The 16082-nt window shown below is 41.9% G+C and overlaps 2 protein-coding genes across 2 annotated transcripts in view; one reads left to right on the top strand and one right to left on the bottom strand.

Moving 5' to 3' along the window:
• The window catches only part of KPNA1 (karyopherin subunit alpha 1), a 58288-nt gene extending 46884 nt beyond the window's left edge, over positions 1–11404 (top strand). Inside the window, exon 14 of the mRNA XM_054653004.2 lies at positions 816–11404. Within this exon, the coding sequence (XP_054508979.1) occupies positions 816–1003 (188 nt within the window). The 3' untranslated portion in view covers positions 1004–11404. The remainder of the gene's footprint in view (positions 1–815) is intronic.
• Positions 7886–15978, bottom strand: FAM162A (family with sequence similarity 162 member A). The gene is made up of 5 exons (XM_054655081.2): positions 15844–15978; positions 14721–14840; positions 12411–12519; positions 9210–9318; positions 7886–8134 (listed from the first exon to the last, which is right to left on the bottom strand). The coding sequence occupies exons 1-5, from the start codon at positions 15857–15859 to the stop codon at positions 8048–8050; spliced, it is 441 nt and encodes a 146-aa protein (XP_054511056.2). The 5' UTR covers positions 15860–15978; the 3' UTR covers positions 7886–8047.
• Positions 15979–16082: the final 104 nt, after the last annotated feature.

Below are 16082 nucleotides of genomic sequence, written 5' to 3' on the forward strand. Positions count from 1 at the left end.
TCTTTGATACGTCTACAGAGTACTCCATCTTCTACATTATCTTTGTCTGTGTATCAATTGGAGAAGAATGTGCAGATCTTCTTTTCTTGATTCGTACAGAATAAAAGGTGTTAGAAGAAAACCACTACAATTCCCAGCAGTAGAGATTTACTAGAATTGCTAACATTTGGATTTCATTATAGCATCATTCCCTGCTGTATTATTTTTCTTTGTATCTGACTTCAAGGCTTGAGTTTGCCCGTGTCCTTTAAAGCCTGCCCAAAAACTGGTTGTCTGAGTTTAACTGCATTGTATACATATATATTATACAGGTTAGGAAATGGAGTCTCCATCCTTGGAAGTTTGGAACACTTGTCCAGACACAACATCAGATCTTATCTGATGTTGATTAGTACTGCTGGGATGGGCTGCAGGTTGGACCAGATGATTATCAGAAGTTTATTTCAGCTTACACGTAGGTGATTCTGTAGTCACAGTCTTCATAAAGAAAGCACTGTAAACATGCTTTTAGGAAATACAGCCCTAAAAGTCTTAGAGTTTGAGGCCTCATTCTTTACCCATACAAGCTTGTTGATTTAATTTTTGAGTGAAAGGGTAAAGGCAGACAGAAGGTACAAAACACATAACACAGTTACAGAGATCTCTGTAGTTCAAACTGGCTTTCCTTGGTTCTGGAGAGTACAAGTTGGATACAGGTCTCCATAGAGAAGCCTGTTCTTTCTGAAGGTGGGAGGGAATAATGAAACAGACTGAAAATTGTCATGGTCATATCCTTTGACTGAGCTGTAACTTTTATGTACTGCTTTTCTCTGCAGGCCTGGACAAGATTGAATTTCTGCAGAGCCATGAGAATCAAGAGATTTATCAGAAGGCCTTTGATCTGATTGAGCACTACTTTGGAACAGAAGATGAAGACAGCAGCATTGCCCCACAAGTGGATATCAACCAGCAACAATACATCTTCCAGCAGTGTGAGGCTCCCATGGAAGGCTTCCAGCTTTGAGGTGCCCCTGTGCTGTGTGCTCCTCTACCTAGCCAATCCTGTTGTCGAGCCACAAGCCACCCGTGGAGTGATTCTCTCAATGTTTTCCATAACCCTGTTTGCGCTCATTCGCTTGCCTTGTGCACATGCTCTTACATACGTCTGGAAAACTTTTGGCTCTCCGTGGCAGGATGTCCCCTCCTTGGCAAGGGGTCGCCAGAATCACCCTTCTCCTCTAGATTCTGAATCTCTCCACTGTCATCTTTGTGGAGTTGAGGCACCTTTCTATACTTTGAGATATTCCCTGTTCCTATTACAGGAAAGTAATCCCTCCTCCACTTGGCCCCCCACTTCTGGCATCCAAGAGAAGGCTGCCTTTCTCTTGTATTTGCTGCAGAGTGTGCCTGCAGTCCAGGGAGACATTCAGCCTTTCTGAGAACGTAGCTGAATTCATCCCTCATGTTCTCCCCTGGATGCCTCTTTGGACGGCTGCGAGAGATGCGTTAAACCTTCACACACGTTCTATCTACCTTGCTGTATGTGCCAGCTGGGGTTATTGGCATGAGGAACATGTTACAAACAATGGAGTAAGTTCTCTGGCCCCTGCAACAACAGGCTGCAATGGACATGTTTTGTGGTTCTTGGGAATACTGAACACATCTGGCCCCATCCCGTCTCAACACTGAGCTCCCAAGTTGGATTGCAGACCACTGTGGAGATTTGTATACCTTTCCAGTTTTAACTCTCCCTCCACAAAAAAAGAACCTGTGAATAGGTTACTCTTAACACCTCCCCAGAAATGACTTTCCAAAACAGCTTCTAGAATGGAGAAATTGCCCCCACTTCTGGTTGCCAGCCACAGTATGATCCAGCTGGGCCTTCCTTAAAGATCAAGCCCTTTCTGGCTCCATGCTCCAGAGTCTGGTCCCTGGTATTCTAGTTATGGCTGAAAAGTTCCTGTCTGCCTCTTTACATTTTTACACAGCATGACTTGAACAGATTTGTCTTCTGAAACGTTAACTTCTGAATACAGAATTCTTAATTTGTAAAACTTGGCACAAGGAGTGTTAGATCTCCTTTTCATTTTCACAAGACAAGAGCTTCCTCTCCAGCTCACCTGATGGAATACAGTCCTCCTGGCCAAGGCCCTTATTTAACTAAAATGACACTACATTCACAGGATAGTACTATTACATCTGGATCCACCTGGCCTTCTCATTTCACTTTTCCCTTTTGCTGTTGATGAGACTTCAGGTGAATTAGCGTGGAACGCATGGTTCCTCCAGGTGACATCTGTAAGGCATCGTTGACTGCATGGCAGCTGCCGCACACAGCTGGAGACTGCCCTTCTGCTAGCAGCATGTTCTTGGCTCTGCAACCTGCTTGGATCACAGACCTCTGATGCAAAGGCCAGCCACTCCTCACTGAGTTCAGCTGACACTGGCACCAAACTTCACACATCTGGGGAGATGCCGCCTGATTCAAAGTGGCAGTTCCATTTTGGAGAATGCAATGGATTCCCTAGGCCGTCCGCTCCCCCCTGCATCAGGCTATGTTCTTTCAAGCCATTTTGGATGCTTGGAACACACATTTGTCCAGTGTAAACATTTCAAAATTGCCACTGGCAACTGCAGCGTCACGTAGCTGTGGTAAATGTTTGTGGCAGAACTGTCTTCAAGATCCTCATGACTCCTCTCAGTGATAAGCCACTGCAAAAGCAAAACCAGCCCATTGGATACAGAGTTATAAAAACACATAAGTCACTTGTCATACTGCTGAAAGAAGCTAGGCAAAGGCCTGAACATCAGCTCTGTGTGACCATTATTTAAATAAAGTCTTCTGTCTCTGCTTCAGGATGGAGACTCTGACCTGTGTGGCCACTGCAGAAGCCACCTGCTGCCTCCCTAGCTAAGCCAGTTGGCCTCCACTTTCCCTCTCCCAGTTATTTTCTCTAGTGCTGCTTTGTGCTGAAGGAACATTTAGTTTACTGCACTTGATCTGTAAATGGACTTCAATTCTTTGTAATTTTAGGGGGTTAAATTTGGTGGTTAATTTAAAAAAGCAAAAAAAACCCCTCAATGTTGCCTTTACATCACATATAAATAACTGTGTTTCTCTTTTCTTGAAGGGTGATAGAAGCACTGATTAGTAGCAAAATCTTGTTTTAGCTTTTGGATTTTTTTGTGCTGGATTTTTTTACGTGTAAATTTCCAATAACATGTCATTTCTATAAGATTTGTTTAAAACCATGTACCTCTTATTGGATGGTATAAAAATGCTACATATTTTGTAAACAAATCTGAGCAAAGTGTGTGTGCATATATTCTGTATATTCATATATGTATATTCTGTGTATATATACACTAGCGTGTATATATACATATATACACACACACATATATATACACACACGCATAAAGTGTGTGTATATATATACATACCTATATATCTATATATATTAGTGTTTTCTCTTCCAGGCTAGTGAAAACAATGTGGTGCATTGGCGTTTCCCTCCCCTGCCCCCCAAGAAAGTAATGACAATTGCCTCTAAATGAGTGAATTAAAAAAGAGTCCATTTAAGCTGACTGGTGTGCCTTCCTGTGTAAGGAGCCTGGCCAGTATTTGTTACTTTTGCCGTGGATATGTGAATTCAGAGCAGATAAGTATAAATCTTTAAACTTGGTATGTTTGTTTGAAGTGACAGGCCTGGTTGACGCAGGTAATATTGTTGTCCTAAATACTTAGACTGTGTAAGGCATTTGACTGGTACTGCATAATATTTTGAGTGAAAACCACACCACTAGAAGAATCAACACGGCACACATTAAATGGATTAAAATGCGGCTAACTCATAGGTCTCAATGTAATTTTAAATGGTGCTTAATTGAGTGTATTTCCATCAGGATCTTCCAGCAACCAGTTCTTGGCATTGCTTTACTTAGCCTTATTAATAGGTTGAAAAGAAACAAAATCTACTTCGAACAAAGGCTGCACATTAAATAGGTACAGAAGGGAGATCAGACTTGTGAATGATAAAAGGAAAAGCTCACTGATACAGACTGACCAGAAATACTTCCTAAGCCAAGGGCAAGTAAACTACCTGCATTTAACAGAGCCAAACATGTAGTGTAACGTTACCATCTACTAACTAACAGTCATGCCACAGATGAAGGAATCTGTTTTGGAGGAAAGTGCCAGTGAAAGTTTGAGGATCATTATATCATATTGCTTGAACACTGCTTCCTAACGCAGTTCTGTTGGCTGTGTCCCCTGCTAGAAGCATTGAATTCTCTGCTCTCCTGAAGGATGTGCTCAGATAGGGACCATCTCAGAGAATGCCTCTAGCTGCCACTTTTGTGAAGGTCACGCTGTGTTTTGAATGATCTCTTGTTGTTTTGTGTCTAAATAAGAGGCAGCATGGTCTCATGTAGAGGGTAGGTGAGGGAGTTTTTGGAGTTCTTGTGTTCTTCTCTTAGCTTTGTCAGGCAGCATGTAACACTAGAAAAGTGTCTCATATTTTCTTCAAAATTAAAATACATGCATTGGTTTCTGTCTGCTTGTGGAGATCCCATCTAAGCGTCTTCCAAAAGCCCCACAGGCTGGTAATGAGAATTCATTGCTTTTTTTTTGAAACATCAGGAAGGAGGTGGAAGCACTGCACTGAGATTTTAACAATGTCTGTTTTAAACTGGGTGTTAGAGAAAGGAAGATGCAGGACTGCCTGGAATTGCTATCTAGCAGTCCAGCAGATCTGATCTGTAATGCCATTAAAGTTGTGGTTTTGTTTGGGCAGCAAACAGGAGCCATCATTCTTTCTGTTGGTAAAGTTCCCAGTGGAACATGGCAGGCAAGGTCAGTGTCTTGGACTCAGGAGGGTACAAAGGATGATGGAGCAGGTTACTGAAAGCTCAGTAACTAAGCCAGGGCCAGCACCTGGGGCTCCTGGGAAGGTATCACACAATCATTTGAGGGAACTGCTGCCTAGAGACTTCAGCCTGTTCCTAAATTCCTGTTTGTTCCTTGATGCCAACCAAACACAGGTCGTTGAAGACCCTTTGCCTAATGTTAGAAGAAGGGAAGAAGGCAATGACCCTGGACCTACATGTTCTTGGACTTGCTTTTTTTTTTTTTACTGTCAGCACCCAAGACTGTTGAAGGATTAGATTTCACCACATGGTCCTACGTGTGACAGTGCTCCTGGCAATACACATCTCTGCTTCTCTGGGGTCTTCCACAACAGCTGTCTTACCTCTGTGCACTTTGATCTCTATGTCAGCTTTAAGTAAATCCGCATCTCTTCCGGTATGGTTTTTTTTTTTTTTTTTTTTTTTTTTTTGCTTCTGGAAATTGGCACAACACACCATTGGTACTCTGCCATGCCTGTTTTAGACTTGAGAAGGTCTTTCTTCAGGTGCCTGAGTCTTAGAAAAGTAAGCAAGACCTCTTTGTGTACTGCTATGGCCATGTCCTGCTGTGCCTCCTGCATGTTCCACTGAAGCAGTGTTGGAGTTGTCAGGTGATTGCTGCCTTGGGAAGCTTCAGTTGCCTCTGGACCAGGTACAGCAGTAAGGCAAATGGTATGGGATTGATAAACTAGACTCTTCTGGATGAATGGGAATGGTGTTACAGACCAAGCCCAAGAAAGAAAATGAGGTACCATTTCAGGCTTAGTATGTTCCTTCCATTGTGCACTCTTGAAAGGCTTTGGGCTGAAGCTGTGAGCTCTCAGTGATCTGAGGGGTGTTAAGTTCTCCTGTCAGCAGGACTGGCTGCTTTGGCCAGAAAGGTGTGTTGGTTTTCTAACCACTGTCCCTGTTCAGAAGTGCTTCTTGGAAGCCATCACACCACGGAAGAGGTGGTTCCTTTCACTGCCTTGCTGAGAAAGATTTCCATCATTTTCTAGTGCCCAGCTACTTGCAAAGAAAACAGTGCAGTGGTTGGGAGCAAGCTGGAGACCACACAATGCCCATTCTCCTGGGCTTTGGTTTGAGATTTGAGCCTATGCAGAAGCTGAAAGAAAACACCAAGTTGGGCAGTGATGTGGAGTCTTTATGCCAGATTTTGAAATGGTGGAGATAGCAGGGTCACAGAAGGATATGTGGAGCTTTTGTCAAACCACTAGACCAGACTTCAGTTTTTGTGTAAATGGCATAAAGCTTATAGAAATTTAAGTAAAATGAAAAACTGGTTACTGTTGATGCTCTGAAGTGTTGCTTTTGAAGTGGTGTTTTGCCTATTTTTATATTTGAAGTACTTTACCAGCTGGATGAGTCCAAATAGTTTTATTTCCAAAACTAGGAGAGGTACCTGCCAGTTCTGTTCACAAAGTGCACTCAGAGGTGTGTTGAAAGGGTGATATTTTTGAGATGCACAGTTTTAGGCTTTGCCATCACCAAGCATAAATCACAAGGAAACCTGAAATCCACGTTCTCTTTTCTGGTGTCATTTAGTACATACATGACCACAGGCATGTAATTGGGCAAGATTTTGTTTTGGTTGCCATCTGTGTGCCTTCTGGTGTGGCAAAGGACCAGAATTGTCATGGAAAATCTGTTCACATACCTGCACTGAAATTAAATATGCCTTGCATTCAGTGCTAATTAAGTGGACAAATCTGTACAATCCTGCTCTGCTTAATTGACAGTGTACTTATGATCATTTCCATCCAGAGAATCTGATGACAGGTCGTTGTATCACCTGAAGGTTGTGACTTCTGTGATGGAATTGACTACACAGCTTTTCTGATAGGTTACATCTCACTGGTACTCAGAAATGCAATTCATAGATGGAACAGCATTTGCTAGTGAAGATTTACCCTGCATTTCTGTAGGGCTTTTAATTTTTTGGCAATACTGCTAATTTTTAGGGATGCAACAAAAATAATCTCCCTCTCACTCTGAGAAAGTTCACAAACTAATTTTGTTAAGCTGGTATGTCTCTTGATTTTGGAGTCCATAGGGCCAGTCAGCAGGGCAGTGCTGGGCAGTGACATTTTGAGCAGTCCTGACACTTCCAATCTACATTTCCTTTCTACAACTTGAGGCAGGTGATCTCTAGGAGGGCCTAGTATGATGAAAGCACAGACAAGAATGCAAAAGAGCAAAATACATATAAATCTAAATAAGATTCATAAAGAGCTTAGTAGCAGAGAGCAAGAATGCCTGATTGACTTTGTCATACTCGTGTGCCTCTAAATAGTAAATCTTACAGTAGAGGTTGAAGCAGTTGCTCAGTATTCCTCAAAACAGTCATCTCTGTTTCCTCATTTTCACAGTTCTGCTGAGACCACTCTTAGGTGTCAGCTGCCACACTGTGGTTCTCTGGAATGCTATTTCACTCTTCATCTCCTTCCTCATTTTCTTGAGGACAGGCAACTCTTCACAAGAAGTTACCCCTCACTTAAACAAATGCAGGCAGAATAACAGGACCTGGACCAGGGAATTAGGCTTTCTAATACCTTAGGATCATTTTGCTGATGTTAATGCAGGTCAGACAGTAAGTTTTGGCTCAAGGGCTCCCTTAATAATTGTTCTGTCTTGCACAAAGAGGAACATGTGGATTACTTGAAGTAGCCAGTACCAATACAGAATAAATACAGTTCCATTCTTGCTGAGGAAACCTGATGGCTAGTGAAGGTATTTTGTTTGTGCAAGTGGAAACCAAACGGACCCTTCTTTTGTGTTACAGTTACCTTTCTCTAAGTGGTAAGTAAGAATATGAGACTTCATGCAAGGGATTGGTACCAAGAATGCAGGTACAGGTCCTGCAGTACTTCAAAAGATGCTCTGGTGCACAGCATGTGGGAAACAATTACATTGCTTATCCACTGTGCTCATGTGTCCTGTCCCACTAACTGTGAAGAAAAGAGTTTGGAAGAAAGGACCCATTATAAGGAAAAGCAAATAGGTATTTCTGGTTTTATTGACTACAGAACAGCATCTTCATTCTTTCTTGGACATGGGTGTACAATACTAATATACAGGACAGATGTGATGATATCCTCCTGTCAGTGCTGAAAGGGTCTTTGCTTTTCTACCCCAGTCCTTGATCTCTTCATTTCCTCCTCTATGGTTTAGCAGATGCACTTTCTTCTCTCAACTTGGCTTTCTTCTCCAGGTTTATGCTTGTAAGGGATTCATGTCTTTTCATAGCCTACAATGTAATAACATCATCACTCATCACCTGAAGGACCACAGAGTTGAAACTTGAATCAATAACTTACCTGACCTATCCTTACCAAGGCACAGTTCTGTCAGCTTTAATGCCAGGAAGCCAAGAGGGTTAAAATAAAATATTGAGAGGTTATTTTGGCTGAAGGTAATTACTTCTCTGGGAATAAATTAAACCTTTTTTCAAGGCACTAGCAGATACATTCTGTGCTTCTGGTCAGTATTTAATACTGATCTGATTTTCATGAGACAGAGAAACAAATCAAAAGTTAAACATAATCACAGACTCACAGAATATTTTGAGATGGAAGGGACCACATGGATCATCAATTCCAGCTCTTCACTGGATGGCCCACTGGGGAATCAAACTTATAATCTTGACATTATTAGCACCATTCTCTGGCCAACTGAGCTCATCTCAGGAAACATAAATAATTTCAGCTGCTTTCAAAACAAGGATTCCAAAGTAGCTGTCCTCTCTTCCTGGTACTTGCATTCATACTTCTCCAGTACAGAGGAAAATGCTCTGGGAATCATCAGTGTTTGATCTCTGCTGTTAAAGCCAGGAAAAAATCCTTCCACTGTTTCATTTCAGAGTGCTGCATCTTTTTCATTGTAATAGACAAATTCTGATAGAAAATGTCAGGTGACACTCAGTAGCTCACAGTGCTGGGGTTAAGACTGTCACTACTTGTAAGGTTTCTCTAGAACACAGCAGTCCATAGAAACCAGACCTGAGCATTGTCATCAGAAGAGAGGCAGCATAGCAAGTAAGGCTCTTCTGCCACGCAGACACTTTAAGCTCAGGGTTTTTTGTTTAAAGGAAGCATCTTAATGGCGACATCATCCTTTTCTGAGGAGAATTAGTCAATGAGGGTCACTTTTGGGGAACCAGGAGGACTTGGTAAAATTTTGTTTGGTGATAAAATGACAAAAAACCCCAAAACAAACAAAAAACTCCAAACCCCCAAAGCAAGACAGTACTAAAAATCCCTAGAGGAGCTAAGAAGTTTAAATGAAGGTTTATTTGCCCTCATCAGCCCAAATTCTGTGCTTACCTGCTTCCCTCTGATCACCATGGTGATGCATCCCACTATTGTCAAGGCAATCATGACATAGCTGAACTTCACACGCAGGGTGGTCTGTGCTGCTCTCACTGTGTCAAGCCTCAAGAAAGAACAAAAGAACACACTTGTTATCAGAGACCCAAATAATTCACTTGGCTAATTATTTAATTTCTTCTAGTGTGCTGTCTTGGTAGTTTTGTGGAATGCTAACAGCACTTGGCTCTGTGCACAAAAAAGTTTTCCAACAGGAAAGGCTGATCTCTAAGTACCTTGGGAGATACATAGTAACAGAGGCATTCCTCTCAAAGCTGGAAACAAGCCCAACTTTTTAATCTTAGCTTTTTCTACTGTTAAAATACTGCCTTTGCAGACCACTTGACTGCAGTGCAAAGGAGGAAGGCTGCAGGATTTAAGTGTGTTTGTTCATTGTGGAAAGAACAGGGAAAAGAGAGGAATGGTTTAACCAATACTGTACTTTTCTTACTGTCAGCTCCCTCTGTGCTCACTACCACCTTCCAATATCTGTAAAGCCAGGGAGAACTCATCTGTGTTATAACTGTGATGTATTTAACATAGTAAAACACAAATTTTTCTCTCAATAGCAGAAGACTGGTAAAACCCAAAACATGGTGTTTTAACAGTTGAGAGTTCATTGGGCAGAGGGAAGCATTAGCACAGCTTTGCAATTTCTTCTGCCTGAACTTCACAGTGATTTCATTTATGATGCAGTCTTATTTCCCAGCAAGGTGCTTCCTCTGCTTCAGGACTTGAAAGTGCAATAAGTGACACACAAGCTGCTGAATGCAGCACTCAGAAATTCTGAACACGACTTGGTAAAAGACCAGTGGTCCCCACTCCTGCTGGAGTAAATAATCCTAAAGTGATCTGCTTCCCTGAGAAACAAAGGAGGTGTGGAGGATTGTAAGCTTTCCTACATCAGCTCTGGACAGAGGAACTCTTTAAATTTATTTTTTTTTATTCATTTTAGGGGGCTTAGCTAGCCACACCAGTAGCTATACCATCCTTTTGGGAAACCTGTTGCCTACTCTGCTGTTTGAAAAACCAGAAGTCTTCCACCAGAAGAGTAGCAGTTATTGACACCTTCCAGCTGTGTAGGGAGTAAAAACAAAAGATCATATTTTCTTGAGTTAACTCTGAAGATCATTCTACCCAAATGGCATCTTGGTTACAGCAGGTTTTCAGTCTGTGTAAGAGAAAACAATGCAAGAAGGGCCAGTGAAGCATTAATGCTTTTTACAAGTGCTGTCCATATAACCAAAGACCTACACCCTGTATATTTAACTCTCCTTGCAGAATTTAGGGCAGATAACTGCCTTCTCAAGGAGGGCTGATACACTGATTATATTTGGCACATGACAAAATTCCAGAAGACTGGAGAAGCACCAACACTGTGTAATGAAAAGAATAAATGCATCAAACTAGGTTAATTATACCCCAAAACTAATGTGGAGAATGGATTTAATGGAACTGGGAAATTACATGGAATCTGTTACTACATTTTGATCCTTACATTTGGAAGAAAAAAAAAGGTACTTCAGGATCCATGGTAGTTCAGCATGGTAAATCACACAGGACCTGAGAGCTGGGAAGTTTTGTTCTTGTTTTTATCAGAGCATTGATTTGAGTACAAGATTTCTGATCATAGGGAACAAACACATCCATCTACAATGAAACTAATGGTTAATTTTAGCATCCAGGTTATTTGCTTCTGCTAATAATCTGCAGTGAAAGCCTTGAGTGCAGGCTGCAATTAAGCTGAAATGCACAGCAGTAGGATTTTAAAAAGTTTGCTAGTTAATTTTGGAAATAACTTAGATGTGCTAAGAATTTACAAGAGCAAAAGGTAGATATCTCAAAACAACTTGCATTTTAAATCAGTTCAGTTGCTAAGTTTAACATTTGTTTAATAAATGAGTTGCTTCACCACATTTTACGAGATTACTGAGTTATAGCACAAGTCCTTACAACACATAATTAATCTCAGATTAATTAATTAATTAATCTCAGAACAGGAAAACAAGTTTTTGTGCTTTTATAGTTCTCAATTGTCTTCTCAGATTTGGCTGAATTATTTGTCTAAATAAAAAGAATTCCCTATGCACTTGCAGAAATGGTCAGCTTTTATCAGAAGTTGGTTTGTCCTTTCAATAAACTACTGAAATCAATCACTCTGCTAACTCTGTTTTCTTAAAAACACTCATAACAAGTGTTTGGTATGCAAAAATATATGAAGTGATAGTAAGTTTTAATAATTTACTCCTGTATGTATATCAAATGTAGTTTTAAGAAAAATTATTCAATACAAAATGGAAGGATTCCACTTTTAACAAAATTCATACAGGAGTGGATTTTCAATTCCTACATGGTGCATCCAAACAAACAGAAAATATGTAAGAGGGCAGCTACATCATTTTCTTACTCAAGTAGTGCAAGATTTACTGTTTCTTTTTAATTTAAATAAATACACGTACTTAAAACCATTACGAGCATGTTTTAAAAGATAACTATACTAGGAATGTTTTTTAAACTAACAGTTGTCTATTGTTGATAAGTTTGATCTTTATTTTTGGTATGCAAACCAGAACATTTTATTTTCTGCTTTTGACACGGGACAAAGCTTTTGACATTTGAACTCAGCAGCAACATGAAAATTTTGACTATATATAGTTAGGGAGCCTTAACACTGTTTGTTAGTTTAAATTCCAACAGTAAAGGAAGTTAGCCCATGCCCTTTAGGTATTCATTAATAAGTACTTAAATGAGTTTCAGTTATTTTATAGCCGTATATGAAAGTTTCCCACCGCAAGAGACTGACATATAATGAAAAACACTAGAAAAAGCTCACCCTAATGTTTGAAAAAAGCTTTCTAATTGTGAGAGAAGAGTAAAAAAGAAATGATGTGACATGGTTTTCTAATGAAACAACTGATAAATGCTGGTCAACCCTTTGCGAAAAAAGGAAAAAAAAAATCAAGAGGGATACATTATCTTAGCACAAGAGAATTGCTGAGGTCATTTAATCTACAAGGATGATAAACCAAACACAGCAGGGTAAGGTTTTTCAGCTGTGCAAACCCATTCCTTTTCAGAGAAGTTACTCTGGAGTTGCATGCAAGTAACTTATTTCTGCATAGACAAAGTCTCTTTTACAGTTTCAAAAGCAAAACTTACGAGACAGTCTCTGGAATATCCTCTGGCTTTTTGTAATGGCCTGCCCACAACAAACACCTTCTCTCCCAGGGTGTAGGCCTGTGTCCAGGCACTCCCGAAGCAGATCGACCTAAAAAATCCCCAACAGAACACACAAAGACACAACAACAAAACAACACCAAAAACAACAGTCAGAGAGGCTGGATGGTCAGAGCTGTAACAAAACCAGTTAGGGTGAGCAATGCACAACTCTAAATATGATTGCTAGAGGTAGTTAGAGAATGAAAACTGTATCACAGATTAACAAACGTGTGAATATGGGTGAAACTGAAGCCATGTAAGGAAAGCCAAATCCTTCTCAAAACCTCTGTATCTGCAGGTCTAAATATGCAAAAGCTGCTCCAGCATCTAAGGTTCCTAAGGTACTGTTTTTATATTTTATTTAAAAAAGGTTACAAAAAAAGAAATCAAATGGAACAGCTATAGAAAAGTCAACATGCTGCACAATAACAATAAAAGCCAGCGTAGCATCACAGAATGTTAACTTTTTCAGGCAGTGTAAGATTTTATCTGAAGGTATAAATAAACAGATGACCATTAGCAAAGACCGGACACATAATTTTCAGGTCAGTCTTTCAAACGCCAGGAACAAAATATTCATAATGTAACAGGGGAAGCTTTTCATATATAACACACCATTAAAATCTAAGAAACAAAGTGCAAAGATTGACAGCTTCTTCCTTTAAAACAATAGGCAGTATCCTGTATGGCCATGTTCTCCCTCATGGATTCCTGAATTACCTAGGGAGTGGGGTGGATACAGTGTGCTGACAACACCAGGTTATTCAAAAACATAAAGAAGAGGGCTGAGCCCAAAATGCACAGAGCTTTAGAACCCAGAGTCAATGAATTGCCCTGGGAACTCCCTTGTCCATAAACAGGAAGCAATTCCAGTTCACACACAAGTGACAGACTCTGCCCTCACTTATAAATCATTACCTAGGCCTGGGCAAGGCCTTGGGGTTCCACAGTGGTTTTGCCAAGGGACAGAAATGAAAACAGCAGGAACTCAGACCAACACAACAGCATTACTGTGCCTCTGTGTAAAACTGTGACTCCAGCTTTTTGAAAGGCATGGGAAAGACTTAGAGGGGGCTGAAATAGAAACAGGCACAGGTATGGAATCCTCACCATGTAAGAAACTGTGTCACAGACTGAGACCCTTTGGCCTGGAAAGCAGTGACTGAAGCTCTCTTCAGCCCAGCAGGGCATTACAAGAGGCATTGGGAGTGTGGATTATAATGAGGTCTTGGTTTGGAAGGGGTACTGAATAAAGGAAAATCAGATTATAAAACAGTGCACATTGGGTTAAAAAATAAACACAAGACTGTAGCTGAGGAATTTCTTAGAGAAGAAATTCTTAGGGAATTTTAACATCCACATTCTTAGAGAATGTGGATGCTAAAAATACATCCAGCTTCAAGAAACTGGGCAAATTTGTGGGGGGAAAAAAAAATCTAGTGAGGATTATTAAACACCAAGATGCCCCCTCTGGGGCAGTGGTATAGAGGAATCCTCTTCCTATTCTCTTCCTTAGGTTCTTGCTGTAGGTCACCATTCCCACTTCACAAAAGCATAAGGGACTTCCTTTACTAGTCCCTGCTGGAGACATCACACTTTTAAGGAGACCTTTTGTCCTACCCAGAGCAGCTGATCCATGTGTTTAACACAGAGTCCTGCCAAATGCTTCACATCTGTGTGCTCCTTTTCTCCTGCATGGGTGGGCCATAAGGAACCTGTGATACAAGGAGCACAGAAACTGTCCCAAATATAGTGAAAAAATGTTTCATGGCCTGAGCTTTCCCTGACCAGCTCCACCCTTAAACATGAACAATTCAGACTCTTCCCTGCAGGGCACGTTCAGTTTTTGGAACAGCTGGAGCTGGCTGCACTCCGAAAAACTGCAAAAGTCTTTTAGCTCACACAATATTCCTAAACATGAACAGTTTACAGTGGGGCTGAACAGGCAGTTCCAGAGCAGAGCTGAGGAGCCTCAGTGTAGGAGTGTGCACTAGATAAGGCTCTGGTGATCTGCTACAAAGTGAATGCTGTGTGACCGCCACAAGTGGAAACATTGACCCCTGGCTTTTTGTTAGAAAACAAGACTTAACCAAATTTAATGCTCCATTTTTCAGTCTAGAGACCAGAACTCTCACAAAATCAGGGATATGACCACCTGTGTCAGCCAAATTCCTGTTCAGATGATTGCAGCATGGATATGTGAGTATTCCATAGCATGAAGCATTCCATGACTTTATCAAAGATTCTTACTCTTTGTCTGAAGGTCTTGCCGGGGTTTAACACACAGCCTTCTGCTTATCTGCGGGTCTACTCCCTCAGTCATCCTCAGAACCAAGGGAATGTTTCTTCCCAGCAGTTTAACAGCCCTATCTGGGAGAGAAAACAGAGGAAGCCAAGAGGCCAAATTTAACTCAGAGCAGTAGAAACCAGCTTTGCAATGGAAGCATTTCAGGGTTTTTTTTTAACACGAGAGGAATAAAAGAAAGAAAACCAATAGGTAAAAATGAACCCAAGAAGTACCAGTTTTAGTTGTAATAGCCCACCAAAGAAATGAAAGCTTGATTATTAAGGTATGCCTTGAGCTTGCTCAGTAATCTTATGTAGAAAAATGTGAATGCAATTAAACTAATTTAGGAAAAAAAAACAAAAGCAAGATAATCTCCTGCCAGCAATTTCTGAAACACATTACAATTTCCAGAAACTAATCTATACATATGCTTTAGATACACTTAGGATGGTGCTATTTCGAGGACTGCACACCAGCATTCTACCAACCTTGTCACATCCCAAAAGCATTGACAGAGTCAAGTCAAAAAGGCAGAATATTTACACTGAGAGGTAACTACTTTGTAGCGCATTAGAAAAGGCAAGAGCGCCTTATATACAAACACATACTTCAAAGAAGGCGCTTCCGATGCATTAATTAATAGAATGAAAAAGTTCGGGGGAAAAAACCCCAACCAAACTAACTCAGAAACGCAAAAGGGGCACTTTAAAAAACCTAAAATGAGTTATTTTTTACTTAGTTTTACTGTCTGAAAGTGTCTCTCCTACGGCCCTTTACTTTCGAGGAATAATACACTCCCGCTCTGAAAAACCAGTAATTTACATTTACGGGCGACACCCCCAATGAACCCGGCCCCTTTTCAAGCTCTTTATAGAACCCGGGGCACAGCCCCGCTCCTGTCACTGTTTCGGACACCAGTCCATCAGACACGGCCCCTCACGCTCGGCTCCGCTCCCGCCGCAGCACCGGCCGGGGCCGCCTCTCCGCGCTCCGGGCCCGGCCGCTCGGCCTCCCGGGGAGGCGGCCAAGCGGCGGCAGCCCCGGCCCGGCCACAGGGCTGGGTCTCTCCCCGCCCGCCTCACTCACCGGCGCGGCCCCACATGGCGCTGCCTCGGTCCCGCTGGGCGCCGCTCAATGTCACCGCTGGGCCCCGCCCCGGGCCCGCGATTGGAGGGAGCCGCGCCGCGGGGCGCCCGGGGCCGCCGGGGCCGGCACCGCCTCCGGTGGGGGCGGCCGGAGCTCTGGCAGCGGCTGCAGGAGGCGAAGGGGCCGCGAGGCCGCTGCCGGTGGAGATGCCCGACTGGGGGCCGCTGCGCCGGGGGCCG

The sequence above is a fragment of the Agelaius phoeniceus genome, chromosome 2 (assembly GCF_051311805.1).
Source record: "Agelaius phoeniceus isolate bAgePho1 chromosome 2, bAgePho1.hap1, whole genome shotgun sequence".
Classification (NCBI taxonomy): Eukaryota; Metazoa; Chordata; class Aves; order Passeriformes; family Icteridae; genus Agelaius; species Agelaius phoeniceus.